The sequence below is a fragment of the Mustela putorius genome, unplaced genomic scaffold (genome assembly GCF_011764305.1).
Source record: "Mustela putorius furo isolate JIRA1106 unplaced genomic scaffold, ASM1176430v1.1 tig00537248_pilon_pilon_pilon, whole genome shotgun sequence".
Classification (NCBI taxonomy): Eukaryota; Metazoa; Chordata; class Mammalia; order Carnivora; family Mustelidae; genus Mustela; species Mustela putorius.
Window position 1 is genome coordinate 946950 of NW_025422387.1, and position 27002 is coordinate 973951.

Consider the following 27002-nt stretch of genomic DNA (forward strand, 5'->3'; position numbering starts at 1 on the left):
AGTCCGTAGCCTGGCTTCTCGGCATGAAGGCACTTTAAAGGTCTACCCGAGATTCCTTGTCATTAGACACTTTTTTTTTTTTAAAAGATTGTATTTATTTATTTGACAGACAGATCACAAGTAGGCAGAGAGGCAGGCAGAGAGAGAGGAGGAAGCAGGCTCCCCACTGAACAGAGAGCCCGATGTGGGGCTCGACTCCAGGACCCTGGGATCATGACCTGAGCTGAAGGCAGAGGCTTTAACCTACTTTAACCCACCCAGGCGCCCCCATCAGACACTTTTAAAAAACAGAGGTTGACCTTAGAAAGCCCCTGCCACCCCTTGGCTATGACTAGACTTTTTACTGAAAAAATATCATATCTGTGAATAGACATAGCATCAGTATCCTTCCTACACGGACATCAGTAATCCCATTCAATGAGACTAGACTGATTTTTTTTTTTTTTTTTACAAACCAATGAGATTTACTGTGTCTGTGATAAAAATGAAATAATAAGCATTGTCTTTCATATGGAAAACTAGGACGTGCCCATGATCAGACTCTCCCTGTGAATCGTCTCCGAGGCTTTGTGACCTTCGTGTAAACTTCAGGAAAATCGCACGCAGAACGTGTCCGGACAACCTTCGTGCCCGCTGCTGGGTGGGAACGCCCACGACATCATCAAAGGATCAAACTGCCAACTGGGGGGGACCCTCTCCCCTCCATGGGGGACTGAAGGCACCAACCTCATTCCACCGTGTGAAGATGCTTCCAACTCCAGGCTAGAGATTTAATCGACTGGCTGCTGAGAATCCACTCGGATCGTCCACCATTGCTTTCTTTACATTTCCAAAGAGATGTCTCTTATTCAACGGCGGCTAGCTCCCGTCAGACAGAGACCTGGCTTACTCCTGACTTACAGGATTGTCTCCTGAAATAAACCATTCTTGTGCACATTGGGCCCTAAATGATCTTGAGGAGAGATGGTTGCTGATACTTCATGTTGTGGATTGACGTCAGCAGATAAAACCTGAGTCTGATTATATACACTGGAGTCGCTTCGTTGGTTAGATCTCGCTTTCTGGGAATCTACTTTTGGCCACTTATTGTCCTCAGGTCGTCTGATGGACCTCTGTGTCCTCTCAAGGGTTTTAAATGCCCCTTAATGGTCACTCATGCCTCAAATGACGTCCATCGGGATCCGACACCTTGGGGAACTCAGTGATCCAACCACTCGTGTGTCCGCACACTCAGCCCGGCTGCATTATCAGGGGTAGCGATGGGAACGCCGTACAAGCCGCTCACACTCTCAGTTCGCTAGGGGACAGACCCAAAGCAGAGAGGATGTCAAAATCACACGCAAGCCACAGAGCCCAGCCTTGAAAATTCCTTGTGCTGACAAATCCAGTTTCGTCATGCAAGCAAAGCTTAATTCAGCTTGTTTGGCAAGACAAGCGAGGCCAACCTGACCTGGGTCGTTGCTCACTTATCCCTCGGAAAATCACGAGCAAGACTTAAATTGTTCTCCTGAGTTGATAGGAGGTCACCCCTATCCCTTTGCCTTTCATTGAAGAAAATTCTCATATTGTAAACAATGTCCGGGAAGAATAGTCAGTCCCTGCCTCTGGGCTCTGGGACCTGCCTGTTTCCTAACACATATGCAAGGACCTCCCCCGCCCCGCACAGAACTCTCAATTCTGAGCCTCATTCCAGGCTTTGCTTCCAGGGTTCCCGGCATGCAAACTTGGCCTTTTGGTGTGTTCACAATAAACTTCAGTGATTCATTGGTTTTACTACTTTTGTTTTTTTTTTCCCCCTGAACTTTGGACACTGCAAATTCAGCCCATTCTCGGGTGCGGAGGACCCTGAGCCACCCCCTTTGCCTTGTAGACATCAATTCTGGTTACTCAGTGATGAGGTCAAGACGCAGGAGCCTCCCCAGCTCCCTCCCCTAGTGGCCTGCGAGGTCAGGACCAGCCGAGCTAAAGTGAACATCGGTCCCAAGCAGAAGAAGTCATGCAAACTCCGTCTACCACAGAGCTTTGAAGAGGCAGGGGTCTGGGGCAAGTGCCATCCCCCACGCCCCGAGGCCTTCATGACGTCAAGGCACGTGGGGGTGGTAATGTGATTTTCTGATTGTCGGTATATTCTGGAAGCCCTTGGAATAGAAAGTCATGCCTCTGCTTGCCGTAAGAATCTCGAAGTTTATTTCAAGAAGCCTCAGTTGGGAATGAAGGGAAACATCCAGGAAAAGGAACGTCTGTGATCTAGTTTTGGTAGCACGAAATCCATAAATATTTGCTGGATCTTTGCTCCACACCAAGGGGCTTAACGCCCATGAGTGGACACACTTCGACGTGTCCATGAAACACATCTGGTTATGCGTTTTTCATCTGTGTTGGCGATCACGATTTCTTATTTTCTCCCATAGTTTTCCGAAATCGCTATGACTACGGAAAACAAAGCGTCAACTTTCCACACCTTGACACCTTTGAATTAAATACACGAAGTTGTGAGCCAAAAGCCAAAAGCTGCTTCCCTGGGCCTGTGGAAGACAGCATCATTCGTGAAAATGATCTTATAAAGGAGGCCTAGGCCAGGCTCCCAAATGGGCTACCGGCTCCCTATAAAAATTCCTAAAAAGTCCTGGCGGTCTCCAAATAGAGCCTTGTCATTAAAGCCACTGTGCAAGGTGACAAAGGAGAATGCCTCTGCATCTCACAGGAGAGGTCTTTGAAGGTCTCCTGCAAGCCCCCCGAATTTCTCGGTAGAAAGGTCCCCACGACGGGCGAGACGGGTTTCCCTGCAGTCCACCCCACGGCCACGGCTGGAGGCCACTGCAGGCACGCAGGTCCCGTAGGCACGTGCCCTCCCATAGAATTCACTGTCTGCCTGCGTCTGTGTCCTTCCTCTTAGTGCGTATTTTATCCTCGAAACAATTCATTGAAAAGCGAACGTTATGTTTAACTAAGTTACAATTAACTATGTTCTCTGGAAGGAAATGGCAGTGGCTTCCTTCTGCCTCCCGTCGTGACCCCACGTCCCCTCCACCTCTCCCCCAGGCCTCGGGTCTGTGTTTGGAACGTTCGGGAAGGCTGCTGCTGTTCTGGCCCTGCGCAACACCGACCCCGGAACCACGCCACCATCGCCCTCTGTGCTCCAAAGTCCTTGTCATTATAAAACAAAACAAAACAGTTTTGCTCTTTAAACAAAATCACGGCGAGGCAGGGATCAATATGGCATTGAGAACAGACCTGGTGGGTATGGTTTTACGCAAGGCACGGAGTCCTTTTACTGTTAAAACAGAAGTCAGCGCTTAGGGAAGTAGTGATGGATGTTTAAATACAACCCCTCCTCGTGATAGTCAATGTTCACAGACACACTTTTATGGACCAGATGCTGTCAGAAGCAACTTACAAATAAATAGTGGCCCTTGGGGGCTTCCTACCCCTTCAGCAGGAGGTGCCATGAGGCCATCTGATGTGGGGACAAGGGGACAGAGGTACGTGGAGGTCGGCTGAGCTGCCCACAGTCCCATAGCCAAGTAAGTACAGGAGCCAGGCTCAGAGCGGAGCCAGCTGGTGCGGGAGCTGGTCCTCACCGCCGTTCCTGCCCGAGATGATGGCAAATACAGAAAACAGCCCCACCTGTCCAATGAAGCAGATCTGGGGGTTCCCCCAGCAGCTGAAGGCCCATACCTCCTGGGACCCAGGCACCCGGTGACTCACTCAAACCCGCCCCGGGTGGACCACAGAGCCCGCGTTTCTGAAAGCAAAGTTAAGGCTCAGTCCAAGTCCGAAGGAGAGAATGATGACTCGGGAAGCGTGACGTGTGGTGGTGGTGCCCTCCTGGTCTTCTGCATCTACTTTCCAAAGTCAGGGCTGTGTATATTTATTGTACAATGAAATGATCGGAAGCTGAGGGTGCCGAGGGACCCAGGGAAACCGACACTCAAACCTTGCGGATCAGTGTCCCTCCCAGCCAAGGCAGGAGGAAGCAAAACCCAGACCCTCCGATCTGAACATTTGCTCTCCTGGCCCCGTTATAGGTTGACGCTTGCATCAAGCCACCGGCGCCCTGAGGGGGAGGGCCGCCCCTCCTCTCACAGTCAGCTGGTGCCTGGCTGGCCACTGAGGCTGAGAGTGCAGACGTCACAGGAGTCCCTGCAAGGCAAACTTTGAATCCTCTGAATGATCGAGGATTTTATGACATCAGGGACCACGAAGACGTAGAAGTCCTCGATCCTACCCAGAACACACGGGTGAGCGAGGATCAGGTCCAGGGAGTCCACTTAAAAGTTGAAAGAGTGCATGACAAGGATGGGGACCGGACATGCATTCTAGAAGAGCACTGTTCGAATCTGAAGGATGAAGAGACGCCTTGAGAAGCACTGAAACCTTGGAGTGCATTTTGTGAAACAAACACAGACCCTTCAAAGCTGACCGTTCTTGACCCTATACAACAGAACTTAAAAAGAAATACACGATAGAATGCTATCATTCTATTTCGCAGATATTTTCTCAAGCAACTCACTCAATGCATGATTCACTATTTGTTTTAAGAAAGAAAACAAGGCAGAGCTGTAATCATGACCCCAGTCCTTCTGCACTAGAATGGGGGGGGGGCATGATTTTTATCATCTTTATCTTTTAAACAAGTCCCAAATATTTTCTCCTTATTATGAAATCCTGGTCTGCATTTTAAGAGGATTCTCCATACATGGCTTTTCTCCAGTGTTAATAACCCTTGGAAACCAGACGCTCCCGGACCAACCTCAAAAGCGTCTCACAATGATGGAGCTGCCCTATTAGACCTTGCGAAGTCTCCTGAGTCAGCAACCGTGATGACAGGGGGGTTATTCTGTCATTTCAATTTACTTTCTGTTCTTTCTCTTTTTAGGAGAAGGAATACCGCCACATGATGTTTTTTCCGTTGGACACACTCCTTTAATCGTGCTCAGGAACGGATGTTCCCCCAGCCCTGACTTGGCAACATTCAACCTCGCGAACTTTTTTTGTTAAAGGGCGCCCCCTTGCCTTTTTACACACACACACCCGAGGTAAAAATACCATAAATGTCGTAAACCCTATGTCTCTTCTTGGGGTCTGCAAAAACAGACTCTCAATCACGCAACAAGTACCCGTGTATCTACAGAAGAATTCAAAGCTAGAGAGAAATTGCATCCCTCTCCAAGTTCAAGGACAACTCAATGTCAAAGAAAGCAAGCGAGTGAGCGAGCGAGAGAGAGAGATTCGTTCACCCTTGCTTCTTTTGGATGCAGTTTCTGGCCCCCTTCCCCCGACCCCTAACCCACGATGTGAGAGGCATCACTTAGTGCCCATGGGCAGCTGCAGAATTGGGCTTCACTGTGAAGCCGGAGGGTCCCCCGAAGGTAGCAAGACCCCAGACGTCCAGCCCCACCGCACACGAGGCCCACGCAGGACTGCCCGGGGCCAGCCCAGGCACCTACCTCAGGATGAAGAGGTCCACAGTGGAATTGCTGGCCACGGTGACGTAGGCAGTGACCACGTCTCCTTGTTTGACCGGCCGAGAGGGCAACCAGATGACCACGTTGCTGTCCAGACGCAGCTCGCTGAGCTGGGCCGTGTCCTGGGCCCGGTAGAGGCTCACAGCACCGATCCTCTGCAGGTGGGGCACGGCCTCGTCCAGCCCGTCCTTCCCCGGCCGGATGGCATTACCCTTCCGGATGTCGCCATCTGCACAGTCCCCGCGGGCGTCCCCCGGCTGCACGGAGTAGTAGAGCTCCACGGGGCTCCCCTCGGGTGGCCCGGGTGCCTTCTTCCTCCCGGCCACCACGCTGGGGGGCCCGAACCAGGCGGCCAGCAGCTCCAGCTCGGCCACGCACAGCCCCAGGGCCCCCTGCAGCCGGCAGCCGGCCCGCACCTCCCGGGTCTCGCGGAAGGCGAACAGGCGCAGGCATGGCAGCCTCTCGCCGGGGCTCGGGGCTGCCCAGTCCCGGCCCAGCAGGTAGAACAGCACCTGCACCTTGGGCCGGCTCAGGTACACCTTGTCCCGCAGGATGTGTGCCTTCAGCTTCCAGTTGAGACCGAACTTACTGGTTGGACCTAGAAAGTTCGAAGTGACCATCAGCTCCAGAGGCACGACTTTCTGCACGGAGAAGGGCCCGTAGCTGGCGTTGAGGACCGGGGGCCTCTTGGCCTTGTAGGTGAAGAAGGACTCCACCCTGGTGTGCAGGCTGGAGTTGCGCATGACGTCCTGGTGGGCCTCCTTCAGGAAGAAGGAGGTCTCCGCTCCGAGGATGCGGTAGCTCACGGGCAGGAAGGGTGGCAGAGAAGAAAACCGCGGCACGTTGTCTGTGACTCCCCGGCCCTCGATCACTGCAGGGGGCAGAGAAAGAAAAGGAAAGGACAAAGACGGGGTTATTGCTGGACTCCTCGGGCAGCAGGTCCATAAGCAATTTAGAAATGAGGAGGAACATTTCAAAGCCCACGTGGCCAGAATGTCTATGGTCTCCTGGGATCAGCCAGTAGAGGACCATATGCTAGTTACACACTTGTATTAGGTTGAAGCCAAGAAAATGTAGATTTTCGTACGTTCAGAATGATTCAACAGGGATGATTTCATAATGCCACCGAGCAGAAAGCTGGCAAGATACCCACGAGTGTGGAGTTCGGATGTTTATTAATAATTTGCATGAGTTTAAAGCATTTTGATGGCACGGATACATGGAGAGGAAAACAGACCAATGGAATGGATGAGTCCGTAAACAAACTCACGTGTGCCTGGAAACGTAGCATGTGATAAAGACACCCCCCAAGTCATGAGTCAGAGAGAGAGTTTCTCATAAATGCTACTAGGACAAAGGGCTAGCCACTTGAATCAAAAGATACAACATTAAAAAAAAAAAAAGATACAATTAGATCCATACCTCACACCATACACAAGAATAAAGGTCAAGTGAATCAGAGATCTACACATAAGGAAATAAAATTTTTCCAGTACTAAAAGAAGATAAGGGATGAACTCCTTTAGGAGCTGGGTGCAGGGAAACCTTTCTAATGATGACTCAAAACCCAAAGGCAATTTTAAAAAAGTGATAAACTTGCCTATGTAAAAATTTTTTAAAAGTCTTCTGCATAACAACAAATTCATTAAGTCAAAAGGAAACATGGTGCCCTGGGAGATACTCCAAACTGCTCGCTTACACCACACGAACCAGCCTGGGGATGGGCTCTATTTGATGCACGGTATTTTAGAAGACCGCTAAGAATGGAACCATCTTGAACAACTGGGAAGTATCTGAGTTTCCAGCTTCTCTTTACACATCCGAGGACCTGGCAACCTCTAGGTGTCATGTCCACCTGGCAGTAAGGGGAGAGGTCACTCGGCAGGCCACGGGGCTCGATTCTGTTACCTGCTTGTATCAGTGCAGGTGCATCTGAGTTGCAAAACCCCGACGGGAATCCACAGCCTGGGAGCCGTCCTTGCCCTGGAGGCTGGAACTCAGTGCTCAGACAGGCGAGAGCATCACCCCTGCCTTCCTGCCCTCCTCGGTCCAACGCAGACGTGGACAGCCGTATGACCAGCAGGCTCCTTGCCGCTCGAAGGTTCCCTTAGCTTCCTCTTACACTGTGGGAGGCTCACTGAGGACTTGCTACACGCACAGGGCAAAGAGGTTCAAGTGCCCAATGGCTGACTTTGTAAAGCCCCCCAGAGCCCACAGCCATGCCCTTGTCTTTGAAAACCAGCCCAGAAATGCAAGTGGGCCCCCATTCATACAGCTGCCTCTCCTCCAGCAGCTCCACCCTCCCCCGCTGGCCTTCAGCCCATCTAGCATCTGGGGAGGCCTGTGTGTCTCTCCTCTGGAAGCTCCCCTAATCCTCCTCCCAGCAGGGACACTGGCTAGCAGATCAAAGCTGCCTTCCCTGGTGCTGCTGGCCAAACGGGCTTGGGTTGTCAAGATGGCTTTTCAAAGAAACAGCACCCTCCCTTGTTCTCTGCCAGAGGCTTTGTTCTGAGGCCCCCAGGAGCAAGGGTGATCCCCCTCTCTCTCTGAGGGATGTGTCTGCACGTCCATTTTAACCCTCTCCTTCCAGAACCAGGTGAAATCACCCTCCACATCCTCTGCCAACGCAGAACATCCCAGAAAGATCACTGGCTCCACGTCCATCTAAGCAACTTAGAATATTTTGTAAAAACCAAACTAAATAGCCACATCAGATGTTTTGCTCCTGTGTTCTTGTCCCTCTCCAAAAAAAGCTCTTACACCTTGAAGTGTGGCTATTTAGAGACTGGTTTGTTTGGAGATGGGGTCCTGAAGGAGCAGGGAAGGATACACTCCATCATGGGAAGCACGGCCAACAAGCCTTTTCTCCGTTCTTCATTCTCCCTGTGTGCACAGATTCATTTTTGCTACTTTTGGGTCCCCCCCCACAAAAAAAGCCTAAAATATGAATCTCTTATGTTTTAGTAAATGCTGAGCTTGTTTTCTATAAAATAAAGCTGGAGTGGGCTTGCTTTCCTGCTGTCTCCTTTCTCAGGATTCTCCCATATTTAAGTAGGTCACTCCTTCTCCTTCTCACAGAGGAAAAAGTGCCTCGGTCTTACTTTCCTGCTGAACCCGGTTCTGAGTTGTTCAGTTCATGAGAGATTTAATGTTAGGAAGAAGAGACAGACAAGGTGAAGAAAGGTTCTAGACAAGGGTCTAGAATGGTGGTTAAGGGCATGAAGCTTGTTCACGGAGGCATTGAGGGTTGACCTACTCAGCCATCATTGGATCTTGACCAAGTTCTTACCTCCTGGGACTTTCAGTTTCCATGGATGGATGGATGGAGGGAGGGACGGACGGATGGATGGACAGAGGGGTGGATGGATGGATGGATGGATGGACAGAAGGGTGGATGGATGGATGGATGGATGGACAGAAGGGTGGATGGATGGATGGATGGGTGGATGCGTGCATAAGTAAATAGATAAATAGGTAGATAGAGTCAGATATATGGGATATAATAGAAGTTGTATAGAGCAATTAAAATTAGCCCCAATTCTCCTTCTGTATCTACACCTTTTGCATGTGGCTCTATGGTCTTCCATTCAAGAGAAAGAGTCGATCGGCCTCCTTGAATCTATGCTGGTTGTGTGATTCATTTTGGCCAATGAATATAGCAGAGAGAATTTTAAGGGCAGTGAAAACACTATACGATACCGCAACCGTGGACATGTGTCATTATACATTTGTCCAAACCCACAGAACCGACAACACCAAAAGTGACCTGTAACGTAGACCACGGACTTTGGATACGCCGGAACTCTCTGCGCCTTCCTTTCAATTTTGCTGTGAATCTAAAACTGCTCTAAGAACACGGTCTCCAAAAAACGAGACGCTACTGAGCGCACGCATTCCCATGATAGCAAAGAACATCTCGCTCCACGCACAACGCTTCCAACTGAAGACAGTGTCTCCCCAGCACCAGGCATTCAGACACTACTCTCATGACATCAGCCAGATGTTTATGCATTGATAATCAATCAATGATTTTTTTATCAATAATTAATACTTTATTACATAGTTGATCCAACACCAGTGAATTAATGAATGCATGTGTTTACAGAATTGCAGCGTAAATAAAAACACAGGATCCCATGACCCCAATTGTTGCCAGTCTATGGCTCTGTGCTGGACATTTGCCATTTCTTTGTTAAATGGGGGTGGGGGGCACATTCCTGTGTGTGAGGACCTCGAGATACAGTGACACCAAAATGAGACTCCCTCCTTGATGACATTAGAATAATTTAAAGAGAATTGAGAAGGGAATGGCTATCTCATTTGTGAGACTCGGGTGGCTTCATGCCACGTCCAGGCAGCCCCATGAGAATGGCTCCCCCAGGACCTGGCCCACTGCCACCCTTCCAGGCTGTGAGTCTGTCCATCACCTCAACTCAACTTCATCCCTTGATCCAGGGGATGATGGAAGCAGAGGAGATTGCCAGCTGTGCCTGCATTTCTTTCTCTCCTGACACTTTGTCTGCTGATTGCTAGGGAATGATCTCCTGGCTGCTGGGACCCGTAGAGGCCAAATATGCCCCCTCAAATCCTCGTGGATCTGCTCACACTGTCTCTGCAGAAGATAGGATTATTTGGTCGTTTTTATTGATCTGAAACAACCACCCTGCGAAAGTGCGATGCCGGTTTCCTAAGGCCACGGGAGAGGGAACGGAGGCGCCGGGGACAGCTGGACCTTTTTATCTAGGTTCCCCATTGACGGCACGTTCATTCGCCATCTGCCCTCCTGTTTATCCATTTTCTTTATCTGTGTCGCCTGTCAGTGCTGGGGAAATTGTGTCCTCCGTCACTTGCTCACTGGAGAACTCTACAGCAGGGCTGCCGCCGGAAATTGAGTTTTTGAGATTCTGAGATAGTGAACCTAGGAGAACTCGGTGTCACTTAGCACCCAGACAGAATAACGCTGGGGGAAGTGACCCTTTGGGCTCGTGGGACATGTCACCTCCATCACGACGCTCACTTGTGGATGTGGTGACGGGGATGGGTTCTTAGGAGCTGGTTCTCTCTGGGCTGGGTGGTGGAGCTTGGCCAGACTGCAGAGAGGACCCCTCCAGGAGAAGGTTGGGGCCTCGGCTTGCGAGGAGCAGGGAGGCGGTCTGGGGGCGTGGGAGGGGGCTGGACTTTGCTCTGAAGGGAGGGAGCACTGGACGCCCAGGAGGGGCTTGGTAAAAATCCAAGCTCCTGCTTTCCTCTTCAACTGGAGAATGTAAAAACCAACATGTGCCTTTCAAAGACAATCAGAGGGGAGGGGTTCCCACCGTATTTGGTTCTACAGCCCGCGTTTGATTTTAAAGCATTGCCTGAGAGATTTAAAAAAAAAAGCACATATCCACTCATTTTACAAACAGGAAACCAAACACCTAGGAAAGTTAGTGCATTTGAACGCTACAAAAAAGAAAAAAAAAATCACTGGAATCACCCAAATGCGTAAGTGGTATTGTTTTAAGCTATGCAAAGGGTCCTCAACTCAGGGCGATTTGGTCCCCGAGAGATGCCTGGTAATGTAAGGAAACCTTTCTGGTCTCACAAGCGGGGTTGGGGGAGCTCCTGGCATCCAGAGACCGGATCCCAGGGATGCCAACAGGACAGGTCCCTACCACAAAGTCTGTCCAGTCCTAAATGTCACGAGAGCCGAGGCTGAGGAAGCCTGGTCCAAGCTGATTCCCGGGCGAGGTGTTCGTAAGTGCATCCAGGGTACAGACGAGACAGAGGAAAGATTCTGGCCAAACCCTCTTCCAAGCAGGGAGGGGAAAGCTATCCTTGTGGGTTAAGGGTCTTCCTGATGTCACACGAAATCCAAGGAATCCCTGCTCTACCATGTACTAAAGATTTCGTTGTTATTGTTTTTTGTTGTTGTTGTTTTGGGGTTTTTTGGGGCAAATACCTTAAACTTCTGAGCTTCAACATCCTCGTTTCTTTCTTTCTCTCTTTTTTTTTTAAAAAAGATTTTATTTATTTATTTGACAGAGAGAGAGGGTGAGAGAGGGAACATAAGCGGGGGGAGTGGGAGAGGGAGAAGCCGGCCCCCACTGAGCAAGAGCCCAAAGTGCGATTGGATCCCAGGACCCGGGGAATGCGACCTGAGCCGGAGGCAGACGCTTCACCGACCAAGCCCCACAAGGGCCCTCAGCATCCTCATAGCACCACGAAGCCCCAGAAGGCAATACGCAAAGTACCCCGGACAGAACGGGCCGAGCGCCGGGAAGGCTGCTGCTGCTCGAAATTCTTACCTTCTGAGCCCGGTTCCTCTCACCATGGTTTCAGTCGTGCTGGAAAGGTAGAGTAGCACGTTTTCAAGGCCACAGAGATGTGGAGAGGAACGGGCGCCTTCTGTGCGAGGAAGAGTCTGGCACCAAGAGTGGCGGGCAGGCCGTTCCACGAGCCCAGGGGCCACGGGGCCACGGACACCTCCCACTGACCCACCCAGTGTCAGATCCCAACCCTCCCCCACCGTCTTAGGCAGAGTCTGCCTGCCCCTATCCACCTCAAGGAAAACCCGGATGGGATTTTCTCCCAAGTCACCGCTGCTTGCTGCTTCCCTGAAACCCAAACCGACCCGAGTGTTCTGAGATTTTTTTCCCCCTCTCCTGGTGGGTGATTTATTAACATTCTCCAGACACATGCTGTCTCTCTCTGCTAAATATGGCGCATTGTTTCTTTTTTCTTGAAACAAAAGGCACCTTGATAAATGGATTATTTGATTTCAATGCCTCTTCTGAACAACGCCTGAATATCCTTTACTGAAATTACACAGCGTGGTTTGCAATTTTGGAACAGAGAAGCGGTCCTCTAAAAGAGCCGGTACTTATCTCCCCCTCTGGGCCCCTGCCGGGAACCCCCCCTCCCTTTCTGCGGGAGAACTCCATCATCAGCCTGAGTGTGGCCCCATTGCTACCCCAGCCCCAGGAGAGCAAAAGACTTACGCCTTTCAAAGACAAACTCAGTAAAAGACCTGGAAGCTGGGACTCCATCAGCATGAGAATAGTGTCTTGAGTATGCACACACCCTGGAAATATTTACTAGGGAGAGCCATAGATTTAAAATGCAATGTTTTACCTGCACTGCATGTATACTTCCTGAAGTCAAGTTTGGCAAGTAGCGTGGGGGGGTCCCTGTGGGGTCCCTGTGGGGTCCCTGTGGCTGCGGTTGGTATCCCTAACCGTCCCCCCGCCCCCCGGCCGTGGCCCTGTACCGCTCCTCTCTGTCCCTGGGTATGACTTGGACCCCAGATCTACAGGGGGCTCCAGGCTCCAGCCAGCCTTCCCCTACGGCTTACCCTAAGGGAGGGTCTCCCCTGTGAGCTGGTGTATTGGTTCCCCATTGCTGCTGGAATAAATGACCTAAACTTCACAGTTTAAAATGATGAGAGATCATTTTTTATAGTTCTACCAGTCAAAAGTCGAGGTGAAAGTGTGGGCAAGGCTATGTTCCTTGCAGCAAGTTCAGGAGAGAGTGTGCCTGAGAGGCACAGGCAGTCTTTGGCTCCTCCGTCCTCAAAGCCCAAAAGTCAGGTCCCTCTGACCTCCTGCCTTCCTCTCATGGGGACCCCTGTGATTAAATCCCATCTCAAACCACCTCACACCAGACAGAATGGCTAAAATTAACAAGTCAGGAAATGACAGATGCTGGTGAGGATTCGGAGAAAGGGGAACCTCCTACACTGTGGGTGGGAATGCACGCTGGTGCAGCCTCTCTGGAAAACAGCATGGAGGTTCCTCAGAAAGTTGAAAATAGAGCTACCCTATGACCCAGCAATCACAATACTGGGTATTTATCCCTAAAGATACAAATGTAGCAGCAATATCCACAATAGCCAAACTATGGAAAGAACCTAGATGTTCCGCAAGAGATGAATGGATAAAGATGTGGGATATCTATACCATGGAATACTACACAGCCATCAAAGATGAAATCTTGCCATTTGAGACGATGTGGATGGAACTAGAGGGTATTATGCTAATGAAAATAAGTCAATCAAAGAAAGACAATTATCCTATGATCTCACTGATATAAGGAGGTCATGTGAAATCATGGGTGCTGGGTATTATGTAAGAGTGATGAATCACTGACCTCTACCTCTGAAACCAGTAATACATTATATTTTAATTAATTGAATTTAAATTTAAAATGTTTAATTAAGAAATAAAAGAAAGAAATTTTTTAAAAAGAAAAATAAATAAATCCCATCTCAAATCCTCAAATTAATCACACTCGGAAAGTCCTTTTGGTCATATAAGGTCACATATTAGTAGGTTCTAGAAGCGGGGGCTCTTCAGCCCAGCACACATGGTATTTGGGGGACCTTGGAGGCATTTCTGGTTATGACAAGGGTTGGAGGGAGGATCCCACGGGCATGTAGGGAGTGGGGTCCAGCTGTGTGAGACTTCCTACAGGGCAGGAGACAATCCCAATAGATGCACAAGTGTCCAGGCTGGTGTGACGTCTGGGGTCCCACTGGATACTCACAAGGGTGGGAAAACACCTCTGTGTACCCAAGCCAATAAGCTATCTCCAACAGCTACAAAAACAGAGAGCAAGGGGCAGGAATTTCGTATATGAGTTACAACTACTGGGCCAAAATTGTACTTTGATTTGATAGAACTTTAGTGAAGAAGGGCTTCTCCTTTTGGAAAATGTCATCAGCCATGCCCAGTCAATTTGTGAATGCAAGAGGTCCCAAGTTTGTCCACAGCAGTGAGGATGTGTGGCTGACCCATGCATGGGACTCCAAACACAGGGCTGGTACCTGGCTCCTAACATCTGGTCTTCCCGGACATGTTTAAGATACAATTTTGTTACAGATTATTCTGCTCATGTTTTTCCTGTTTAGAACAGGGCACTATGTGGATTTGTTTTTACATGTATGCATAAATAGGCTGTAAGTTTCCAAATCTAGGGGTACCTGGGTGCCTCAGTCAGTTGAGCTTCCAACTCTTGAGTTTGGCTCAGGTCATGATCACAGGGTCTTGGAATCAATCGAGCCCTGCACCAGGCTCTGTGCTCAGCGGGGACTCTGCATAGGGTTCTCTTTGTCCCTCTCCCTCCGCCCCTCCCCACCATACACTCTCTCTAATAAATAATAAATAAATCTTTTTTAAAAAGTTTACAAATTTAATTTTATGCTGTATACAGGGAAGGGTTGAGACCTCTGGTCTAATCCAGGGGTTGGCAAAAATTCTTTGAAAGGGACTTTGAGTAAATATTTTGGGTTTTGCAGGCTGAGAGGCAAAATCAATATTACACGGGTACTTACAAAGCCATTGACAAATGCGAAAACTATTCTTAGACGTGGGCCCTACAAAAACAGGTGAGGGGCCAAATAAAGCCCCTGATGTCATGTTTGCCATAAATCCCTCATTTAAACCAAATGGGTAATTCCAAACCTGTTTCCAGCAACGAGTTCAGTTATGCATCTGTCTACACCAGTGGTTTTGCAAATAAGGGGCGAAGTGGGGAGGGGGGTGTTGGTGGCATTCGACACTGTCTGGGGACATTTTTGTTTGGCGTCTTTGGTGGGGGAGATGTTAGTGCCATCTCATGGGTGGAGGCCAGAGATATTGCTCAACATCTCCATGGGCAGTATCATCCCACAACACAGATTCATCTGGCCCCAAAGGTCAAGAGTGTTGATGTTGGGGACCCATGTCCTGGACCAATGGGGACCAATGAGCTATGAAGAGGGGTTTGCTGGGGCTTCTGGGAAAGAAATGCCCTCCCTCCTAAGAAAACCAGGAAAGCAAATTCTTTTCTCTCCAAAGGCAAATGAGGGACCAGCTCACCCCATTAATGCTGTCATCCATCCCTGAACTATGGGTGAGATCCCCAGAAATGGCCAGCAATAGCGGGCATAGTAGAGGACTGTGGGAGTGGGTCTTTATGACAAAGAGGGAGTCTTGCATGAACACATTGTCCATCTTGCTTCCCCACCACACTCCCCATTAGGATGACCAATGAATATCCCCTGTGCCTCATTGTTTTCTTTCAGCAAAAGCTTCTAAAATGGTACCATTTGGCTTTGTCCAAATGGAACTTACTGGCTTTGGGCATCATCTAAGGAAGAGATGTGCATGCTTTTTCCATCAAGTTCAAGATAGTAATATTTTGGGCTTTATAGGCCAAGTGGTCTCTGCAACCCCTCAGCCCTGCTGTTGTATTGTGAAGGCAACCAGAGACCAGGGTAAACACACAACTGTGTCCCTGTGCCAATAAAACTTTATTGACAGACACTGAAATGGACATTTCATAGAATTCTCCCATATTAGAATCATTGTTTAAAAAATCTTTCTCGATCTCAAATACACAACCTAACCCTACACCTAAAGGAGCTGGAGAAAGAACAAGAAAGAAAGCCTAAACCCAGCAGGAGAAGAGAAATAATAAAGTTCAGAGCAAAAATCAATGAAATAGAAATAAAAAAAATGATAGAACAAATCAATGAAACTAGGAGCTAGTTCTTTTAAAGAATTAATAAGATTGATAACCCCCTGGCCAGACTTATCAAAAAGAAAAAAGAAAGGACCCAAATAAATAAAATCATGAATGGAAAAGGAGAGATCACAGCCAACACCAAAGAAATACAAACAATTATAAGAACATACTAGGAGCAACTCTATACCAACAAATTTGACAAACTGGAAGAAATGGATGCATTCCTAGAGACATATAAACTGCCAAAACTGAACCAGGAAGAAATAGAAAACCTGAACAGACCATAACCAGTAAGGACATTGAGACAGTCATCAAAAATCTCCAAATAAACAAAAGCCCAGGGCCAGACGGCTTCCCAGGGGAATGCTACCAAACATTTAAAGAAGAACTAATTCCTATTCTCCTAAAACTGTTCCAAAAAATAGAAATGGAAGGAAAACTTCCAAACTCATTTTATGAGGCCAGCATCACCTTGATCCCAAAACCAGACAAGGATCCCATCAAAAAAGGGAATTACAGACCTATATCCTTGATGAACACAGATGTGAAAATTCTCACCAAAATACTAGCCAATAGGATCCAACAGTACATTAAAAGTATTATTCACCATCCCCAAGTGGGATTTATTCCAGGGCTGCAAGATTGGTTCAACATCTGCAAATCAATCAATGTGATACAACACATTAATAAAAGAAAGAACAAGAACCATATGATACTCTCAATAGATGCTGAAAAAGCATTTGACAAAGTACAGCATCCCTTCCTGATCAAAACTCTTCAAAGTATAGGAATAGAGGGCACATACCTCAATATCATCAAAGCCATCTATGAAAAACCCACTGCAAATACCATTCTCAATGGAGGAAAAACTGAAAGCTTTTCCTCTAAGGTCAGGAACACGGCAGGGATGTCCATTATCACCACTGCTATTCAACATAGTACTAGAGGTCCTAGCCTCAGCAATCAGACAACAAAAGGAAATTAAAGGCATCCAAATCAGCAAAGAAGAAGTCAAGCTATCACTCTTTGCAGATGATATGATACTATATATGGAAAACCCAAAAGACTCCACTCCAAAACTGCTAGAACTTGTACAGGAATTTAGTAAAGTGTCAGGATATAAAATCAATGCACAGAAGAAAGACAGAAGAAAGAGAAAATAAGGAGTCAATCCCATTTACAGTTGCACCCAAAACTATAAGATACCTAGGAATAAACCTAACCAAAGAGGCTAAGAATCTATACTCAGAAAACTATAAAGTACTCATGAAAGAAATTGAGGAAGACCCAATGAAATGGAAAAATGTTCCATGCTCCTGGATTGGAAGAATAAATATTGTGAAAATGTCTATGCTACCTAAAACAATCCACACATTTAATGCAATCCCTATCAAAATTCCACCCATTTTTTTCAAAGAAATGGAACAAATAATCCTACAATTTATATGGAACCAGAAAAGACCTAGAATAGCCAAAGGAATATTGAAAAAGAAAGCCAAAGTTGGTGGCATCACAATTCTGGACTTCAAGCTTTATTACAAAGCTGTGATCATCAAGACAGCATGGTACTGGCACAAAAACAGACACATAGATCCATGGAACAGAACAGAGAGCCCAGAAATAAACCCTCAACTCTATGGTCAACTAATCTTCGACAAAGCAGGAAAGAATGTCCAATGGAAAAAGACAGCCTCCTCAATAAATGGTGTTGGGAAAATTGGACAGCCACATGCAGAAAAATGAAATTGGACCATTTCCTTATACCACACACGAAAATAGACTCAAAATGGATGAAGGACCTCAGTGTGAGAAAGGAATCCATCAGAGTCCTTGAGGAGAACACAGGCAGAAACCTCTTCTACCTCAGCCACAGCCACTTCTTCCTAGGAACATCGCCAAAGGCAAGGGAAGCAAGGGCAAAAATGAACTATTGGAACTTCATTAAGATCAAGCTTTTGCACAGCAAAGGAAAGAGTTAGCAAAACCAAAAGACAACTGACAGAATGGGAGAAAATATTTGCAAGTGACATATCAGATAAAGAGCTAGTGTCCAAAATCTATTAAGAACTTATTGAACTCAACACCCAAAGGACAAATAATCCAATCAAGAAATGAGCAGAAGACATGAACAGACATTTCTGCAAAGAAGACATCCAGATGGCCAACAGACACATGAAAAAGTGCTCCACATCACTTGGCATCAGGGAAACACAAATCAAAACCACAATGAGATATGACCTCACACCAGTCAGAATGGCTAAAATCAACAAGTCAGGAAATGACAGATGTTGGCGAGGATCTGAGAAAGGGGAGCCTCCTACACTGTTGGTGGGAATGCAAGCTGGTGCAGCCACTCTGGAAAACAGCATGGAGGTTCTTCAAAAAGTTGAAAATAGAGCTATGCTATGACCCAGCAATTGCACTACTGGGTATTTACCCTTAAGATACAAACGTAGTGATCCAAAGGGGCACGTGCACCTGAATGTTTATAGCAGCAATGTCCACAATAGCCAAACTATGGAAAGAACCTAGATGTCCATCAACAGATGAATGGATAAAGAAGTTGTGGTATATATACACAATGGAATACTATGCAGCCATCAAAAGAAATGAAATCTTGTCATTTGCGACGACGTGGATGGAACTAGAGGGTATTATGCTGAGCGAAATAAGTCAAGCAGAGAAAGACAACTATCATATCATCTCCCTGATATGAGGAAGTGGAGACACAATGTGGGGGCTTAAGGGGGTACGAGAAGAATCAATGAAACAAGATGGGATTGGGAGGGAGACAAAGCATAAGTGACTCTTAATCTCACAAAACAAACTGAGGGTTGCTGGCGGGAGGGGGTTAGGAGAAGGGGGTGGGATTATGGACTTTGGGGAGGGTATGTGCTATGGTGAGTGCTGTGAAGTGTGTAAACCTGGCGATTCACAGACCTGTACCCCTGGGGATAAAAATATATGTTTATTAAAAAAAAGAGAGAGAGAAGAAGAAAAAAAGGAAAAGAAAAAAGCTTTCTCGACCATTTACAAATGTAAATGCATCCTCCCTTGGTGGGCTACCCAAAAACAGGCGGGAGGGCCTGGATTTGGCGTGAGAGCTACGGTTTGATGACCTCCGACATGGATAAAGTCATCTTAAGGGTTGTGTTTCCTGCAGGTGACGGCTTTCTTGGTGTTTTCTTCAGGGCCCTTTGCCATGTGAATTCTACACCAGGTTTAGCTCATTGATCCGAAATGTAAACACGGCATTTACTACGCCTCCAAAACAGCTTGGAAATTGAAGCAAAAACAAAACAAAAAAAATTGATCAAACATCAGAAAGGATTTAGAGTTGCATAATATAAGCCTTTATAGCAGAATTTAAATCGCTGCATTTGCCGCTCGTATAGCTTCTGGTTTCGGGATATTTAGCTGTGTCTATTCAAAGAGAGAGGATCTATTTATTGCAGATGGTGGTATTATTTATGATGGAACCTTACATTAATCCTGAGAGTTCCAATTATCTCAATTCATGTCAATAAAAGGGAACAGCATTCCCGTTCTTTAGAAGGTCTTTTTCCTCAAAAAGAAAGAGCTTATTTTTAATAAAGCCCACATATTTTCTTTTGCACTAATTAGAGATAATTAAAAAAAAAACACAAAAACCTCCTCTTTATCCCATTTTTCCCCCACATATGAGTCCCATTTTCCTGCTGGTTAGCATCTGTAGTTTTGTTTGGTTACACCAGTATTTAGGATGATTATATTAATGAGAAGTCTTAGGACACAAAGTAGAAAATGCTTTCCTGATGGCGAAGTAAATAAAAAAAAAAAAAAGAAAGAAAGAAAGGATACACCAGAAGATGAAAGCGATTTTCTCTGTCATTATACGGTCTTTAACTTTTGTCTCGTCAAAGAGGACGTTTGCACAGAGCCTCCTGAGGAGAATGGAGTATGGATAGCAGAGAATTCTTAAAAGTCAAGGAGAAAAAAAAAAAATCCCTAAGACGGAAGATGAAATCTTGGCCTCGTGAAGCCTGCATCACTGTGACCCAGAAGGTTGGAAACAATAGCCCCAATCAACAGCCTGTGGGTCTGGCTGCTCCTCTCCTAGCTCTCATAGCACGTGCTCCTTTCAACCCTCAATGGCCCCCTTGTGATCCACACTCTTGCCACCTCATTTTATACCTAAGGAGATGGAGGCCCAGAGAGGTTAAGTTTCTTACCCAAGGTTACACAGCTAGGACAGGATTTGAACTCAAGACCCATGTGTTCACCTTGACGCTACCCTGCATGGAATATGGAGTTAGGGTGCCAGAGCTTGTTAAAATAATTAAATATTTAAAGTAGTGGTGAGAGTACTCTTCTAAGCACTGCATCAGTGCAGAGATGCTGAATCCCAGCTTGAAAGTCAGGTTCACACTGAGGAAGGAATGACTGAGAGATGGAGCCCCTGGATCCAGCAGTACCTGAAGCTGGGTGGTCTCTGGAGTTTTCCCTCTGTGGCTTAAGCCAGTCCAAGATACATTTCCTTTGAGCTAACCAATGTTCAGCTTCCTCTTCTTTATTGATAAGCCTGGTAGGCTCATGAGAAATGTTCTCATTTAGTATTTCAGGGGCAAGACATCAATCTTGGTCTTAACACTAATCTCCAAAAAAAATGCACTGGGGGATATTTCGAAGCATGCTTTTCATCGAACAAACATTCGCTGAGAGTCTTTGCCGTGTCCTATGCTGTCTGCTTTTATGGGAAACACACAGGAAAGTTAGCCATTTTCCTCAGGCTCAGTGACTGCAAACTAAGGACAGAGAGCAGCCGCAGAAGGGAAGGATGAAGACGTTAGAAATAACCATGCACGAGGACTGTGGCGGGGGGCCAAGGTCGGGACCCAGGTCTCAAGGGAGGTGTCTGCATGCGGCAGGGATGCCAGGGGCGGTGAGGCATGCTACACTGCTGTTGCTTGGGGTGCCACGGTGACAAGGACCAACGTCCACTCAGTGTTGTCCTCGTCAAAGTCCTTACAGCATATGGACACCTCCCCGCTTCCCTGGCCCGGCCATGGTGTCCAGCTGGAGCTGGGTGCTGGACGTCACTGCCGTCTACAATGGCTCCAGAGAGATGTACCTTCCCCCCTTGGGAAAGGCAAAAGCTTAACGAGCCACAAACAAGAGAGAGAGAGTGCAGCAATTTGGAAAGGGTACGGCAAAGCCCCATGCAGACCTTCCTTCTCCCACGTGGGACAAATGCCTGATACCAAAGGGGGAAGGATAGCAGAGCGTGCTGTGAAGAACACAGGAGAGCCCAGGGTGCTGGGGGAAGCGGCAGAGACCCACCCTGGACTACTGGGCACTTGCTCCCAGGGCAGGGGTTGAGGGGAGAAAGGGGCAGCTACCTCACAAGCAAGAGATGTTGCTGGCAGTCCGTGGGGGGCACCATGTCGGCACCTGCTGGGGTGTACGATGTTCCTTCCACGGACTTGAGACTCTTCCTGGTCAGGAGCTACCCCATGGACATACCCATCCATGGGCACAGGTGGACAGGTCCACTGTGTCTACTGTGACCCTCTCCATAATTGTCCTGAATTGCATATGCTGTAAATGCCTATCGAGGGGGTGCTTACACACAGGGGCCACAGAAGAGAACCCTGTGAGGAACCAGGGCAGAGGAAGGGGCCCAGTCAAGAGGCCAGGTCACCCAGTTCCAATCCGGCCTCACTGTTTCCTGGCTGTGAGGGTCAGCTGCTTCCTCAGCTCGTCTGTGCCTCAGTGTTCCCATCCCTGCAAGGCACGCAATATCAGCACACACCTCAAGGGAACGTCAGCAGGTTAGAGCAGCTACTGTGCAAGGTGTTCAGAGCTGTGCCTGGCACCTGGCATGCGCTCAACACCATAACGAGCCAGCGACTGAATAGGACGACCACAGGCACTAGGGCAGGAACCTCTCCAGGACACAGCATGGGTGACAGCCAAACAAATAAACAAACTAACCACAAAGACTGGCCTGAATCACATTTTGCTGCAGATTATTTTTCCCACAGAAGTTTCCAGAAACACTACCCAGGACTTATTCACTGGCTCCACAGATTCATTAAGGACCCAGGATCCCTGCCTCTAATCCAGACCTTCGTGCCCATGGTCACAACAATGCTGCCACCCATCCAGCCATTGCATCTGAGTTCCAGAGAAGAAAAAAAAGGAAGGGAAAATGTCTCTACAAGGTGAGTATATTGCATGATCCTGGTGTTTTTTATTGGCTTTCCTGAAAGACTTCCAGTACACTTCTGCTTATAACTTCTTGCCAACATTGGTTCGTAATTATGCAGCTGTGAGTGAATCTGGAAAGGTGACTATTTTTAACTGGGCACATTTCCACTGCCAGCAAAGTAAAAAGAAAGAGGAAGGAAGCATGGATCCTGTACAGACAATCAGCATTATCTCACAATTATTACAGAAGTAGTGCATCCTTTATGCTAAAATAATTATGTTAAACAATAACCATCGATACTGGTATTTGTAAATACTAAGATGTTTCACATCATTCCTTTAAAACCACAAGAAAAACGCACACACGCACACACACACACGAGTGTTTTGGAAGTTCTTTGTGATAACTCCACGTTTACAGAAGAGATTACTTGAGTGGAATCTTTTAGATGTTCACACGGAGAGCTGGGCTTTGCCGATGCTCTGGCTTACTTTATAAAACAAGTGAGGGTATTTGCATGTTAGTTACACAACTAAAATGCTCGAAGCAGCCACCGGGGGTAGGTGGGTGGGTGGGCAGGGCTGTGGTTACCTGCTTTGACCGACTCAAACCACAAAACAGGCGGAGCCACAGTCCTACAGGTGCATGGCTTAAAGACAAGCTGACTTCACCCCTCCCTGATCTTTGCTCTTTGTTCTTCCTTCTAGTATCTGGCTTCAAAGGAGAGGGAAGGTAAGGAATTACACAGATCTCTGCACATCCCAGTGCTTTGGTTTTAGCCTGGAACAAGGAGCAGTTGCTGGATGCTGGGCTGCCTGGAGGGTTTCCTCGGGAACAGCCCCCTATATGGGGGGAGGGGTGTCCATCCAAGCTGCACAGGTGTCTCTGCTGCGTTACTTCCCTGGTGTGCCTTCCACACAGCACAGTTTACTGAGCACCTGCTAGGTGCCAGGGCGCTGTTCTAGACAGAGAAGGTACCCAGCGAACGAGACAGTCCCAGGAACACGGGCACGGACACTGCAGGGGGAGAGAGCAGAAAACAGTGGGACGCTGGCTGGTGCTGGGAATCTGGAGAAATCCGTGTGTCTAGGAGCTCTGTCTGGACCGGACCGCCCCAGCCAAAGCAGCTCTCGCCACTGGCTGACCAGCCTGAGCAGGAGCTCTCAGTTTACCTAGTCTTCTGGCTCTTCCTCGTCTCTCCCAAAATGATCCTGGTAGACTGGTTAGTTCCTCTGCTATAGGGTCTCTGTGCTGGAGAGAGTCCCTCCTACCGGCAAGGAAAACCCATGGCCCGGAGACCCCAGCTTCTCTCTCCCCGGTGCCCAGGCCAATATCTGGAATGCGGGGCACTCCATACATACATTCTGAACAAAGGAATGAGTGAGTGAGGGAGGGAGCGAGAGAACAAAGGGACAGAAGAGATAGCTAAGTGCCCTGGGAGCCCAGGGCCGTCCACTCCCGCAGCAGCCAAGCAGACTCCCACGTCCTGCTGGTGTCTCTGGCTCTGGTTCCTCGGGAGACCCTCCTGAGAGGCTGGTTGAGGCCACGGAGCTCGGGTCCCAGAGAGCCCTTCTGGAAAGAGGGGGTGGGCTGCCAATCCTTTAAAATGCACGTTCATATTCCTAGTTTCTTGTAAAGGATTGCAATTGGGGGCCCTACCAGGCTGGCCTTCCTGCTGGCAGCAAGTGGCCACGGCCAAGAAGGAGTGGTCCCCGCGGGTGTCCAGGTCACCGGAACCCCCAGTAGTGCCCTCTACGTCAGCCACCCCAGCCTCTGATCCCGTGTGCTCAAGCCCACTGATCCCAAAGGAGGGAAGCAAGCCCAGCGGACCTCTGCCATCAGAGAGACCCCTGACCCAGAACTCTGCCCTGGCTCAGGCTCTCCGAAGTCGGGGGGAGGCATCGATGCTCTAAGAGACGGGTCCTCTCCCGGGGAGGATCAGGGGAGCCCCAGAGCGGGGGAACATTCCTAAGCTCCACCACCAGCGGGTGCGCTCTGAAGGGCCCAGGGGGCGCCAAGGCCACAACCAGGCCAGCCGGGAGCCCCTCAGCAGCCGGTCACCCAAGCTGCCGACGCCCAAGAACCCCAGTCCTGGAGGCACGCGGCGGCCAGCCCCCCGCCGCACCCCACGCTCCCCCCACGAAGCCAGGGCACCTCTCAGTGACCGAATCCACAGCAACTCAGCTCCTCAGGACTTCCGCGTGAATCTACCCCAGAGCTCAGAAAACCCCTCGGCTGGCCTGCAGCCCCAGATCGAGGCTCACGTTTCCCATGCCAGGGTGTGCGAGGTGCCTACATTTCCTCGAGCAGAAACCCCAAATCAGGGACCACCATGGAGTCCACATTCATTCACGAGCGGCTCGGGCCGGGACGAGGATGGCCCCAGGCCAGGCCAGAGCCACAGAGCCCAGACTTGTCCTGTGGGTCCTAGAACTGGGTCGGGGAGGGGCACGACGCACGGCTCGGCCCAGCTTTGTAACCGCCTCACTCCCCCAACACCCAGCCATCCAGTGTCCTCTGCGGCCGAGAACCTTCGGGTGCACGACGGAGAGGCACCAAGAGCCAGAGAAAAACAGCGTGCGCTGTGTTGCATCGAGTGCCGGGGGCGGCAGAGGACTGGAGAGGCTTCCAGGCAAAAGGGCAGTGGCCCTGGGCCAAAGGCCTGCCTTTCTCTACCAGACACGGTCCTCTGAGCTGTGGGAGAGCAGGAGGGCTTGGTCAACCAGGTCGTCAAGAAGCCAGAAGCCAGAAGCCAGGAACAGCTTAACCCCATCGTGCCCCAGAAGGCGTCCGAGGGCTTGGGGCTGTATGACCTCATTGTTGGGCACCGTCCTGCTCCCTCCCAACCTCTGCCAGCCTTCCCGGCCCGGGACGCACCTGCCTCGACCGCCACCACCGAGAGCAGGGCTTGGGAGGGCTTGGGAGGAGAGCGCAGAGAAACACAAGGAAGGGAGGAAGAGCCAAGTCCCACTGTGGGGGGCTGGCCTTCCATGGGGCCGAGGGGGACTTGGGGACCTCCTGCATCCCGGGGGAGCTCAAGTGCAGACCCCCACACTGTCAGGCACCGACCCTGCCTGCAGTCTCGGAGAGGACGTATTCAATGTCGGTTGGAGTGGGAATGAATGGTGCCGGGTTCACCCACAACGCAGACAGAAAGAACTGCGTCCAGGAAGGGGCAGGTCGGCTGGGCTGGGGGCAGCATCCCCCCCCCCCCCAGCCGAGGAGGCCAGCCAGGCTCTGCTCGGTAACATGCCACAGAGAAACTGGGGACTAGTACCTCGCCCCCCGCCCACGTGCCTGCCAGGCCTGTCTGCCACCCTCCAGCCGGCCAAGGCCACAGGCTCTGGGCTCAGGGATGGCCTCCGTCCCGGCTCAGAGCCGGGCGCGGGTGTGGAGGACGCAGCTCATGTTCTGGAGCGCCTGGTGGGGTGAGGCTCCCCCCTACTGCCGGCGCCCGTCTCCCAATCTCAGCAGCAAACCCGCTCTCTCTCTGCCCACACGCAGGCTTTCCCACGGGTCCTCCCGGACCTTCAGAGCCGCGTCCCATTCCTCTCCTTGCCGCCCCCCGCAGCAATTAAAGATGGAAACGGGGCAGGCGTGGGTGTTTAAACGCACCTTCTGTTAAGCCGATGAGTGGTTTTCTGCACGACACAAACAGTACGCAGGCTGGGTCTTCTCTCATGGGCACTTGCCTTAACTGAGCAACCCAAACGAGATTCTAGGGGAAATGCAAACCAGACGGTCACCCCTGGTGCATCAGGTCCAGTGCTAGGAAGTGGGGTGTTTGTGTCAGAGATTTTCTGTCCCCTCCTGTGTCATCAAAACGGGTGGCGTGGCTCCAAAGGTACAAACTTCCACACAGAAAAGAAATAAGTCTTAGGGATGTAACGTACCGCACGGCGACAAGAGTTAACCATCCGTCTCATACATTTCGAAGTTGCAAAGAGAGCAGATCTTGAAAGTTCTCACCACAACCAAAAAACATGTGTGACTGCATTAGTGATGGACATCAGCTGGACCTCCCAGGGTGATCATTCCACAGTATAAACACTGAATCATGATGTTGTACACCTGACATGAATATGACTTGATATGTCACTTGCATCAATGATATCTCCATAAAACAATTCCTGCTAGGCTGAGCTATGCCCATTGCACAGATGGGAAGAGTGAGGCTGGCAGGTTAATGAAGGCTCCTCGTACGGGAGCCCAGCAGAGCTCCACCCAAATTCCAAACCTAAGCCCTTCTCACCACATTCTCCTACCAGTACCTGCGAAAGTTCGCAGTTGCGGCCTGTGAGGGTTCCAGGCTGTTTCCACACAACGCAACAACAACAACAAAAACTCAAGATGTGAGGCCGTGTCTGAGGCTGGACTGTTACAGACTCAGGGCCTGGATAGGGAGGCATACTGCCTGGAGGGGCTTCTGGGGTCTCCGGTTGTGCAGCATTGGGTGTGAGGCTGGTAGCCTGCTGGGGCTGGTGAGTGTCACTGGGGAGTGGAGGGAAAGCCGCCCCCTCCCCACCGTGGAGCTGGTCTTTGGTGCCACCACAGTGTATGTGTGGGGGGAGCTGGAGGGACCAAACGTTCACCTGACGAATGAGGTCTGCTTACATGAACTCAGAGTCCCTCGACATAGGTGAAAAAGTCAGAACTGAACGCGACGCGTTCATAAGACGGACCCTCTCCAAACTGGGGGGATCCGAGGGGACTCTGGTGCCACATGGTGGCCTCTTGAAGCCGACAGAAACGCCACCCGATGTTGGGTCGCCCAGGGGCCTCACTTGGAATCAGGGAAACTGCTATCTGATCTTTGACACGTGAGACGAGAAGCCCTCCCCTTAAATGCTCTTGACCCC

The 27002-nt window shown here is 49.4% G+C and overlaps 1 protein-coding gene across 1 annotated transcript in view; it reads right to left on the reverse strand.

Moving 5' to 3' along the window:
* The window catches only part of TMEM132C (transmembrane protein 132C), a 288038-nt gene that overhangs the window by 179309 nt on the left and 81727 nt on the right, over window positions 1-27002 (reverse strand). Inside the window, exon 2 of the mRNA XM_045073630.1 lies at window positions 5451-6339. Within this exon, the coding sequence (XP_044929565.1) occupies window positions 5451-6339 (889 nt within the window). The remainder of the gene's footprint in view (window positions 1-5450; window positions 6340-27002) is intronic.